Raw genomic sequence first — 11,371 nt, forward strand, 5'->3', positions numbered from 1 at the left:
TCCCCGTGTTGATACACAGATACATAGTCCTATCTCACTAATACTCCTAGGAGTATTAGTGTCAGGGCTTGAGAAAGGCGCCAACGAAGATGAGAGAATTGTGATTCGTGTCACCGGGGTGAGATCCTGGGATTTGAAGTACTGGATGCAATCCCTAGATCTGTCTCGGCGGCTAGATAGAAAAGCGCGGTGCAACTCATCAATCGGCTTTTATAGGGCCTCGTCTGGATCGGGATCCAACGCTCCGGAAAGGATGGCTATGTGAAGAATTAGTACGAATTCCAATAGTTTCGCAAGTTTAACTGGGACACCTGTCTAACTTTCTCCACAAGTTGCAGACATTTTTGTGTGAAAAGCCAGGACTTTGTAAGAAATACAAACAGTTTCGGGAAAATAAATTGTGGAAAGGGACACATTACAGTGATAGTGGAATGCATGATCACCCCATCCTGGAACAGAGTAATACATTCCACTTCTTGCAACCAATAAAATTTGATGGGGAGAAATAGCCTTTCATTCCCGTTTATCCAGAAAAAATGCAGCATACATACCCACCGTGACAAACTGATCACGGTGCAACAGTCTGTTTTGTCACCGGTGTTTTTCTGCCAAACCTAGAATTCTCATGAAGTGCACTCTGTAACTGTAACTTAAACAGGAGATCAAACTTCATTCATGATCTGCTTGCATTGCTGTTGTACACTTGTACAGTATAGCTGTACAGTTGATAAATGATTGGCCATGATTCGATCAGGGATCGTCAGAGTGGGGTGCTACGGATTTGACGAAAAAGGGGGGAACCTAATCCGGCTCCTGAGGGAGGATAAATGGGTTGGGGTGCATACGATGATCAGCATAAACGCTGGGCTGCTGCCTTCTATCTTTTCTTCGTATGTTTATGCCGCTTTAAGTACTACGCTACTGTGACTCTTCGTTCACCGCATCTCATCGTCGCTATACATGAATTGCGATATGCATTCCTTGCCGCAAGTTGCATTGCCCGCTTTTCTTCGCTTGACGGTGTTTTGCCGCTACCGTCTGCATATATATTCTTCGTACCATTGCCAACCGTTCGCATGCAGTTGTAATGTACGTTGAACGCTCTTTTCTGCCGCTCTTTTGTTCGCTACAAGGGTACGCGTCCCTTGGCGTATGCTTGTTTCATCTGCATTCCTCTAGGTGCTCATTCAGAACAACGACATATGTGTAATTCACAAGGATGCCGGTTGCTGAATGCGAGTTGCTGATAGTCTTACATTGAGACAAGGGTACATCTTGTTTACCGAGTATCGATCACGGATCTAATTGTAAGATCGATTCTCACAACAGTAGAGTTGTACAGTACAACTGTACAACTCATGATTGATACTGTAGAGGGAAGCTCAAATTTATCGTAAAATTGAAATTTATCGTAAAATTGAAGAAAAAAGTTAAACCCTCGTTGGCCACTATTCTTCTCACACGTGTGGACCTGTGCACGTGTTCCCATCGCCTCTCAACATTGAGATTGGCCCCCGCCTTGACCTTGTGAGCCGGTCTGCAACGCTTCTCAACACACCGTTGATTCACTAATACAACTACCTCTACATCTCCACTCGCACGCAACTGACGCATCTGATGATCAGGTGCCTGCACATTATTGCATTTTCAAGAGAAGATAGAATATAGTGAGCACAAGGGCGCAGCTGACTGCTGAGAGACAGCAGATATCCTTTCATTTGTGAGTTATTTGTTGAGTTTAACCTCCATGTTGAATCCGTGGGCACCAAACCCACGTGGGTCATTGCATCACAATATCTCCTGCGTGCTGGCAGACTGCGAGGTGGTGCCTCTATCGCTTCTGTCCGAATGCTTGACGCCGCTGTGAACGTTTCTTAGTCTGCGTGGATGACAACCTTCTCGATGCCACAGTTAGTACACGTCAGGTCCGCTCGCATCCCTAGACTATTGTTTAGTTCATACATACGCATACATGGACTGCAACGTCCGTGAGGCGAGCTTCTCACGCATTCATAACAAAACAATAACAAAACAAAAAACCCTCCCCACTACTTTCGCGCACAGTTGCAACACACAACTACTGTCTCGGGCGGCAAGCGGCCATCGCACTTCGATTCTTACTTACACCACCAGCTTCATGATAGCAACCACATGACCCGACCGTCCGACTATGACCCCATGATCGTGGTCTATCTGCAAGAGTGCTTGACTCTCCAACTGGGCCAAGACAGCCTCAGACGCATCCTCTCGCATCCTCTCGCCTTTGCACAATTCCTCCGTCCCTTGAAAATATTTGTGAAAATATTTGAGATGTTCGTCCTGCGCGAGAAGCAGTACCCAAGGCTGCCGTCCTCAGGGTGTCTTAACATGCCCCGTTTTTCTGCAGTTTGGTTTGCTTTGCCCAAAGTGGTGATTTGGCGTGCTATGATTGGCCCTTACGTTTCAATTTTTGAGTTTAAGAAAAGCAACGGCTGAAGAAGCACACGGTATTTGTTAAGAATTTAAAAGTATTCCTGGCAAAACCGGGCAAGGCAAAGCAAAAACCAGCCTGTTAAGACACACCCTGAAGGTGTGTCTTAACAGGCTCCGCCTGGTGATTTTCTTCCCAATCCTCTTTCCTCCCGGTATGAAGTGTGATCCCGCACGTGTTCTGCGTGTCAACGTTTTCCCATTTGTCCACATGTGTCCGTTATGAGCGCACACGAGTGTTGCCGAAGTGTTGCCGACTCTCACAATCACATGCATTTCTCTAAATTTCTCGTTACATTGATTGCTTAATCACTGCTTTACTTGGGTGTTACCCAAGGGTACCACCTGTTGCGCCCCGCGGCGATCCCGCGCGACTGCTGCGGATACAAGGCGCATTTCAGCTTACCCGGGCCGCCGTCCGCCGCGCGCAACTGCGCCCTCTCCCAACGTGCCTACGTCGCCGCGCCCCACGCGGGGCGAGGCCGGTCGCAGTCGCTGAGGTGCGGGCGGATGGCCCGTGCCGGCGGGTTAGCGCAAATCGCGCCGCCGTGCGTCTTCTACGCCGCACGTAGCATGGCTGCAGCTCCGCCCGCAAACGCTTCCCGTTCAAACCACGAGCAACTCGCAGCGCAAGCACCATGCCGCTCTGCTTCCCGCTCGTGCGCAGCAATGCGCGCATCCCTTTCGAAGCGCGCGCGTCCGCATAAGCGCCGCCGCCGCCGTTGCGCGCGCCCTCACCCCGACGCGCTGTGCCTCCCTCCCCCTTCCCCCGCTCTCCCTTGCGCGTGCGCGCGCCCGTTGCCGCCGCACGTATGGACAGCGCTCGTGCCCCCGCCGCGTTCTAGTCGCGTGGCGGACGCTTCCCCGCCGCGACCCGGCTTGCAGCAGCAGCGGGATGGGGAGCTGGGGCGCGCTGTTGTCGCCGCTGGCGGAGCGTGGCGGCGGCGGGGCGCAGGCTAGACAAACTCATAGAACATCTTTCGTCGTCTCTACTCTCGCTCCTACTTATCCGTCTCGCTTATCCGTCTCGCTGCTGGCTGTGATCAGACAGCTTATCGCGGTCGATCTGTCACTGGAGGCCGCTTGTGTTACCTGTGCCGGCCAGGACACTTTCCCTTCTGCTCAGTGCTTTTCTCTCACAGTAACCGATGCCCCTTGCAAGGACGGTGTTCGTAATTGGACTGAGTGACGACGCTGACGCTCCGTAAAGGGAGAGGCCCAAATGTTTAGTAAAGTTGAAATTTATAGTAAAATTGAGGAAAAAACTTGGCCTCGTTTGCCACTTGTCTTCTCACACGTGTGGACCTGTGCACGTGGAAACCTGTGCACGTGGAACCTGTGCACGTGGAAACCTGTGCACGTGTACATCGCCTCTTCAAAGTGAGATTGGTCCCCGCTTTGACCCGGTCTGCAACGCTTCTCAACACACCGTTCATTCACGAATACTTTATAACTTTTGAGCACAAGAGCGCACGATGAACGGAAGCATGTCGCTAGTTCATACATACACATACATACACGTACATGGATTGCAACGTCTGTGAGGCGAGCTTCTCACGCATTCATAAATCAAAAACAAAGCAAAAAACCCTCAACGCACTACTACTGTCACGGGCGGCAAGCGGCCATCGCACTTCGATACTTACTTACACCACTAGCTTCATGATAGCAACCAGATTGCCCGCCCATGCAACTGCGACCCCGTGATCGTGGTCTATCTGCAAGCCTACTACGTAACTCTCCAACTGGGCCAAGACAGCCTCAGACCCATCCTCTCGCCTTTGCACAATTCTTCCGTCCCTTGAAAATATTTGTGATGTTCGTCCTGCGCGGGAAGCAGTACCCAAATCTGCCGTCTTCAGGAACCGAGCCCTAATTTCTTCCCAATTCTCTTCCCTCCCGGTATGAAGTGTGATCCCTCTCTCCACGTCCCACACCCGCACGCTCTTGTCCCGGGATCCAGATACTACACGTCTTCCGTCCCCACTCATCGCAACGCTACGCACCCAATCCGTGTGTCCAACTAACGCCTCCCCGACTTGTGCTCCCGTCTCCACGTCCCACACCCGCACGCTCTTGTCATCCGATCCAGATACCACACGTCTTCCGTCCCCACTCATCGCAACGCTACGCACCCAACCCGTGTGTCCAACTAACGCCTCCCCGACTTGTGCTCCCGTCTCCACGTCCCACACCCGCACGCTCTTGTCCCACGATCCAGATACCACACGTCTTCCATCCCCACTCATCGCAACGCTACGCACAAAATCCGTGTGTCCAACTAACGCCTCCCCGACTTGTGCTCCCGTCTCCACGTCCCACACCCGCACGCTCCTGTCCACCGATCCAGATACCACACGTCTTCCGTCCCCACTCATCGCAACGCTCACCACCCAAGCCGTGTGTCCAACTAACGCCTCCCCGACTTGTGCTCCCGTCTCCACGTCCCACACCCGCACGCTCTTGTCCTCCGATCCAGATACCACACGTCTTCCGTCCCCACTCATCGCAACGCTAACGCACCGGATCCGTGTGTCCAACTAACGCCTCCCCGACTTGTGCTCCCGTCTCCACGTCCCACACCCGCACGCTCTTGTCATCCGATCCAGATACCACACGTCTTCCGTCCCCACTCATCGCAACGCTACGCACCGGATCCGTGTGTCCAACTAACGCCTCCCCGACTTGTGCTCCCGTCTCCACGTCCCACACCCGCACGCTCTTGTCATCCGATCCAGATACCACACGTCTTCCGTCCCCACTCATCGCAACGCTCTCCACCCAACCCGTGTGTCCAACTAACGCCTCCCCGACTTGTGCTCCCGTCTCCACGTCCCACACCCGCACGCTCATGTCATCCGATCCAGATACCACACGTCTTCCGTCCCCACTCATGGCAACGCTACGCACCCAATCCGTGTGTCCAACTAACGCCTCCCCGACTTGTGCTCCCGTCTCCACGTCCCACACCCGCACGCTCTTGTCATCCGATCCAGATACCACACGTCTTCCGTCCCCACTCATCGCAACGCTACGCACCGGATCCGTGTGTCCAACTAACGCCTCCCCGACTTGTGCTCCCGTCTCCACGTCCCACACCCGCACGCTCTCGTCTTCCGATCCAGATACTACATGTCTTCCGTCCCCACTCATCGCAACGCTAACCACTGCACCCGTGTGTCCAACTAACGCCTCCCCGACTTGTGCTCCCGTCTCCACGTCCCACACCCGCACGCTCTTGTCCCGGGATCCAGATACCATACGTCTTCCGTCCCCACTCATCGCAACACAAAACACGTCCGACTTGTGACCGTGGAAAATTCTCAATACTTTCCTCTCCGACGTACTCCACAGCCTTAACGTCCCGTCATCATATCCCACAACAACATTCTCCTTCCTCTCACAGAGAATTGCGCAGGTGGCTCCTGTCACGCTCGGGTTTTCTGCAGTCACGCTCGGGTTTTCTACAGTCACGCTCGGGTTTTCTCCAGTCACTTCGGAGGTTAAACTTCCAAAGCACATTCCAAAATATGCCCTCAAACGCCGACACATTTTGCGCCAGCTTGCTTCAAGATCCCCCGGGCCCTGGCTCTCCGTTTCGAACTCGCCTTCTAATTGACTGCTTGTTTCACTGGCCCCTGGGCCCTGGCTCTCCGTTTCGAATTCGAACTCGCCTTCCAATTCAACCATCTTCGTCTCCTTCTCAGCAGATTGCGTGAAAACTGTTACTTTTGCCCCGTACCCCTCCACCTGACATCCATACACTTCACCACTGGAATCCATGCCCACTTGAATTTCAGTACCGTGACGTGGCAGAACAATCTGCTCCACCATCTTTCCATCGGCTCGCGCTACACACTCACTCACAGGCTGTAACCACGGCCGTGGTGCGTATCTCTCAATTTCCTCCAGCATTTTTCGCACACAACTTGAATCCCGTGCCTTGTGCTTCACTCGCCCATATAGTTGAAAGTAAATCCCGGCACTGTTTTCACCACAAAACGGTAAACTCAGTCGCGCCGCCCGCATCATCAAAACCATTCCATCCACTGCATCCTCATCTCCCCGTCCTATTCCCACCTTCCCGCTTCCTCTTTTCCCCTTCAAGTCTCTACTCAATCCCTTCACAGCTTCCTCGTATTGCCAAACCCCGCCTCTCCGTATCACTGTCTTCACCCATCGCGCACTCAAAAATAGCCTCTTTAGCTCCTCTACACACCCACCCTGCTTCAAAACACGATATATATTCTCGAAAACATACTCCTCCCGTGCGCTCTTCTCCTCTCCGTCTCGGTCCTCACTCATCGCAAGCAACCCTTCTCCTGCCCTGCACACATCCGCCATCTTCTTATACCACTCTTCTACACCCTCTTTCTTCTTCGCTTCTTCCACCGCGAAATCGTGCGTCAGATCATGCACCCGCAACCCACCACAACCCCTCTCATACTGCACTTCTACTAGTCCAACCCTTTCCATCTGCTTTGCACACCTTTCCGTCCGCTCCTCGTCCATCTCCCACAAATCTCCAACCAAACTCAAAGGTATCCGGTCTTGCTTCTTCATAACGCACAGACTCCGGTGCATCTTTCGAAACGAAAATTCATCAACCGTCTCCCCACTCCTTCCCACATCCGACTCCAGGATATCTAGTGACGTATGTAATGTCCCATCCAACGACGAATATCCATCCTGCGGACTCTCCCCACGAATCGTGTTACGACTCTTCATCCTCGAAAGGTACGCCCCCCATGCTTCAGATACTTCTCCCTGCCATCTTTCCCTCATGTACCTCACGCTCGTTCCCGCCACGTTCAGCGCAAGCGGCAATCCGCCACACATTTTCAGTATTTCACTCACGGCTTCCTTGCATCTCGCATCATCCACTTCCTCTCGATTCGCCTCACTCGCGTGAACAAGCATCTCAACTGCTTCTTTCCCTACTTTCTCCCTCGGCTCGAAGGCAACCCGCTCTCCAATCTGACGCAGCTCCTTATCCCTCGTGGAGTACAGTAGTCTGCTCGTCTTTCCCCCGCTGCTCCCCGCAGTCTCAGCCAGAACAGACAACTTTTGAAGGATATTCGCGTCTATATCATTCACCACCCACACATCATCAATGATAAACAGACACACATGAGTACAAAACCACGCTTGTACCTTCGCTAACACCCTTTCAACCGGCTCTGCCCTCGCATTTCTACAGCCGTCTGGTTCCCGCCGGACGCTTCCACAATCAGACACAGTTCTTCAATCAGCCGTCCCACGTTTCCATCTTTCCCCAACGACATGAAGTACACTCCTCCCGAAAATTCCGCCTTAATCTCATCGTCGTGTGCGATCGCTCGAAGGGCACATGTCTTCCCGACTCCGCCCTGTCCCACTGCTGTCGCACCCACTTGCTTGTTCCTATCTCTCCGTAGCACAGCCGCTTTTAGACGCGACTCACACGTGTTTGGTAATCCATCGCTCCCCCGAGAATCAAGCTTCACACATATCGACGCAGGATTATGTTCGGCTCTTATCGATGCCCTGAACATATTACCCGTGCCTCGTCTGATCGACTCGACGTCCGCGCGAGTCGCGCGAGTATCGATGCCGATCGACTCGACGGCCGCGCGAGTATCGATGCCCGTGCTTGCTTGTACAATACGTTTGTGAAGGCGGTCCGCTTCTTGCTTTCGCTTCTCTAGGACTTCTCTATCTCCCATCGCAGAGGCGAGCGCACCGAGTCTCGCTTTTGGGTCGTCCAACTCTTTCTGCAGCTCAGCGAGGGAGTTCAATATGAAGCTAGAGATGCCGTCGATTTCACGTTGGAGCAAGCCCGTGTGCTGCGACGACGTTCCATGGATCGGCATGTTTTCAAGCTCCGTGATGTCTGCCTGCAAGGTAGTGTAGGCAGTGAGCACTTCCGTAGAGAGCGTTTTGTTTTCCTTGTAGGCTTTGTGTCGTTCGATGAGACTTGCGATGAGGCGGACGACTTGCTCAGCCGGGCCGGTGAGGCCCAAGATACTGTATGGATCAGCCATGGTGTTTGCGAATAGGGGGTGTTGTTCGGATTCGAGTAGGTGGCGGTGGCAAAGCGGCGCTTATTCTTTTCTATATATCTCTCTCTCGGAATCTCTTTTTTCTCTCTTGTCGTTGTCAGTTGTTACCCAAGGGTAGTCGTTTTTCGTTCTTGGTCTTCTCGCAGAGGGCGGGAAAGGTTTGCCTCCACCCTTCGCATTCGAATAAATGCAGGGCATCCAATGGCCCATAGCTATTTTACGGTAAGTGCCCGCTTGACAGTGAATTTTGAGTGATTTCCTACGCTGAAAAAACAGGGCGGCGGTTGTGCGGATTGTTGCTGCGGTGTTGGCACATCGTGAGCACTGACAAGAATTTTACGCCAGCAACGAGGGCTGCAAGGGACTCCAGGGAGGCGTATGATACGGTGCTGTACTCCAGGGGCTTGTCCAGTCCATCGGTATTACAGTACAGTACTGCAACGAAAGCCGTAGGACGATACGAGTAAAGTTTACAGTATCCTCGCGGAGGGCACGTACCACGGAGGGCACTTACCCCGCCTGAAGGTCCCCCCCAAGTCGAGTCATGCGCCGAGTGGGCAGGTGGACTTGTTGGACACCGTCGCGGCGATGTGATGCCAAGATCAGACCGATGCCTCCGACCCCCGAAGGTGGCGGAGGCGACGGCGACTTTATTCTGTTTGCTGTGGTAGCCCTAAATGGCTGTATGCCTTATCTGTGAGGGCTGCCTTATCTGGATGGAACCATTGTGTTGGCGTTGTGTTTAGGAAGTCTGAGCGTCGTTGGCGGTTCTGGATGGAACCACACTCCCCCGGACGCGAGGGCTTCCGGGCGGTGCGGGGGGTGGGTTGATTTGTATGCTGTGCTTATGTTTTTGGAACAGCGTGTTTTTGAGCGGTTTCGTTAATATATCGGCTTTTTGCTCTGTGGTGGGAATGCGCGATGCTTTAAGTTTGCCGGTTTGAATTGTCTCATGCAGGAAATGGTATCGTACATCGATACATTTTCTTCTGCGCGTCGCGCCGGTGTTTTTGGCCATCTGCACGGCGGCCGTATTGTCGACATGCAGGACGGGTTGGCGGGTCGGTATGCTCGTTTCTTTCATCATGTTGGCGAGCCAGATTGTGAGGGTGGCGGTTTCGGCGGCTGCTATGTATTCCGCCTGGCATGTGCTCTTGGCGACGATTGGTTGCTGTCGCGAGAGCCATTGTACCAGGGAGCCGTTGAGCAGCGTGATTGAGCCGGTGACGGATTTTCGCGTCGTCTCGTCTTTGGCATAGTCAGCGTCTGAGAACGCGTCGATTGTGATGCCCTGTTTTGTTCCTCTTGGCATGAGGATTCCCTCCGTGCGGGTCGCGTGGAGTTACTGTGCCAGTCGTTGCAGCAGTTTCCAGTGGCGCTGCGTGGGTCCTTTTAGCGCTCGCGCTATTGTTGTCGCCGCGAAGGCGATGTCGTGTCTTGTCGAGTCGGCTATGTACCTGATTTCCCCCACTGAACTGCTGTATATTTCAGCTATATCCTCTCGTGTGGTCTCCGCGTTAGTGGGAGGGTCTACTTTGATACCGTCGAAGTATGGTGTGCGTTGTGGGTTGCTCTGGGTTTGAACGAGCATGACCACTACGCTGTCGATGTGCTGTGGCTAGGAGACGTGGATCCCTTCTTTCCTGTACTGTATGGTCCAGTTCAGGTATTTTTCGGGGCGTCCGAGTGTTTTGACTTTGTACTTGGCTCGCAGTACCTTGTACAGTGCGTCAATCATGGTGGGGTTTGTTGCAACTGGCAAAAAGTCATCCATGCTGATCCCTATGAGGATTATGTCGTGCTTGTCCTTTTTTGTGAACAGTGATGTGTCCGAGCGTAGCTGCTTGTATCCATGTTTTTGAGGTGGTTATGGAGTTGCGTGCTATATATGTTCGCTGCTGCCGGTGTGCGGTAGAGGTTCCCTTTCAGTTGGCCATGAGTGCTTTCGTGCTTGTACGTGCCATCAAAACGGGGTGGATGCCACACAAATACTTTCCTGTGGTGTTGGTATTGTTCGTGTAGGTAGGCTCCCGTAATGTCAAAATGCTCGACGTGCATGTTCATTGAAGCGGCGATTGCGAAGAGTGCTCGTATTGTCGTTCTGTCTGCCATGTATGTGGCTGTCTTATCCGGGTCATAGTGCACGGTCGGTTTCATGAGGTCCCCTCGTATGGAGCAGCGTGCTTTTCGTGCTGGGTTCGCCGATGCCGAGCTGTGTTTGTATCTGTAGGTCATCGTCGTAGGCAGTATGTCGCGTTTGGGAATATTGGGCGTTGGGGAGTGCCAATCTATCGCGTGCATACTGTCGAGTTGATCGAGTTCTGCGTCATGCGCTGTTCGCCATTCGGCCGCGTCGGGGAATTTGGTGGCTTGCTTTCTTGTCTTGGGGGGTGCCGTGGTCCTCGTGATTTTGTGGGGATTTTTCTGGCCTTTGTGTTGCGTTTCTGCTTCCTTTTGGCCTGGAAGACGGCCGTGGTGGTGTTGCATGGTCTCTTTGTTTGGCATAGGGCTTGAAATCGATTGCCCGTATTTTTTGGTAGCGTCTTGTTTGGAGGTTCTGCACGCAGATATGCGTGTCATCCATGCCGTACATGTATCGGACTGGTGTGGCCTTGCTGTGGAGTTTAGGAAGGTGTGGTTTGAGGTTGGGGATATACCCTATTTGTCCGAATGTGATGATCGATTTAATTCGGGGCGCTGTGCCATGCCATTTTTTGTGCGGTAGAGCTCCTATTCCATGATGGTACGTGATGTTGTACTTGTACACGGCGTCTTGTAGGGCGTCTTGCCAGTGTGTTGCGTGGAGGTTGCTGTGCGAGAGGGTGGCGCGTACTTTGTCCATCAGCGTTCGGTTGATACGT

At 53.0% G+C, this 11,371-nt stretch overlaps 2 protein-coding genes across 2 annotated transcripts; one reads left to right on the plus strand and one right to left on the minus strand.

The window, feature by feature from the left end:
- Positions 1–3,364: 3,364 nt before the first annotated feature.
- Positions 3,365–3,658, plus strand: CHC_T00006935001 (hypothetical protein). The gene has a single exon (XM_005710285.1). It carries the CDS (start codon positions 3,365–3,367, stop codon positions 3,656–3,658), a length of 294 nt encoding a protein of 97 aa, XP_005710342.1.
- A 1,325-nt stretch (positions 3,659–4,983) lies between these two features.
- On the minus strand, positions 4,984–7,389 carry CHC_T00009565001 (WD40-repeat containing protein). The gene has a single exon (XM_005710286.1). It carries the CDS (start codon positions 7,387–7,389, stop codon positions 4,984–4,986), a length of 2,406 nt encoding a protein of 801 aa, XP_005710343.1.
- Between the last annotated feature and the right edge of the window lie 3,982 nt (positions 7,390–11,371).

This window comes from Chondrus crispus, genomic scaffold (genome assembly GCF_000350225.1).
Source record: "Chondrus crispus Stackhouse genomic scaffold, scaffold_55, whole genome shotgun sequence".
Classification (NCBI taxonomy): Eukaryota; Rhodophyta; class Florideophyceae; order Gigartinales; family Gigartinaceae; genus Chondrus; species Chondrus crispus.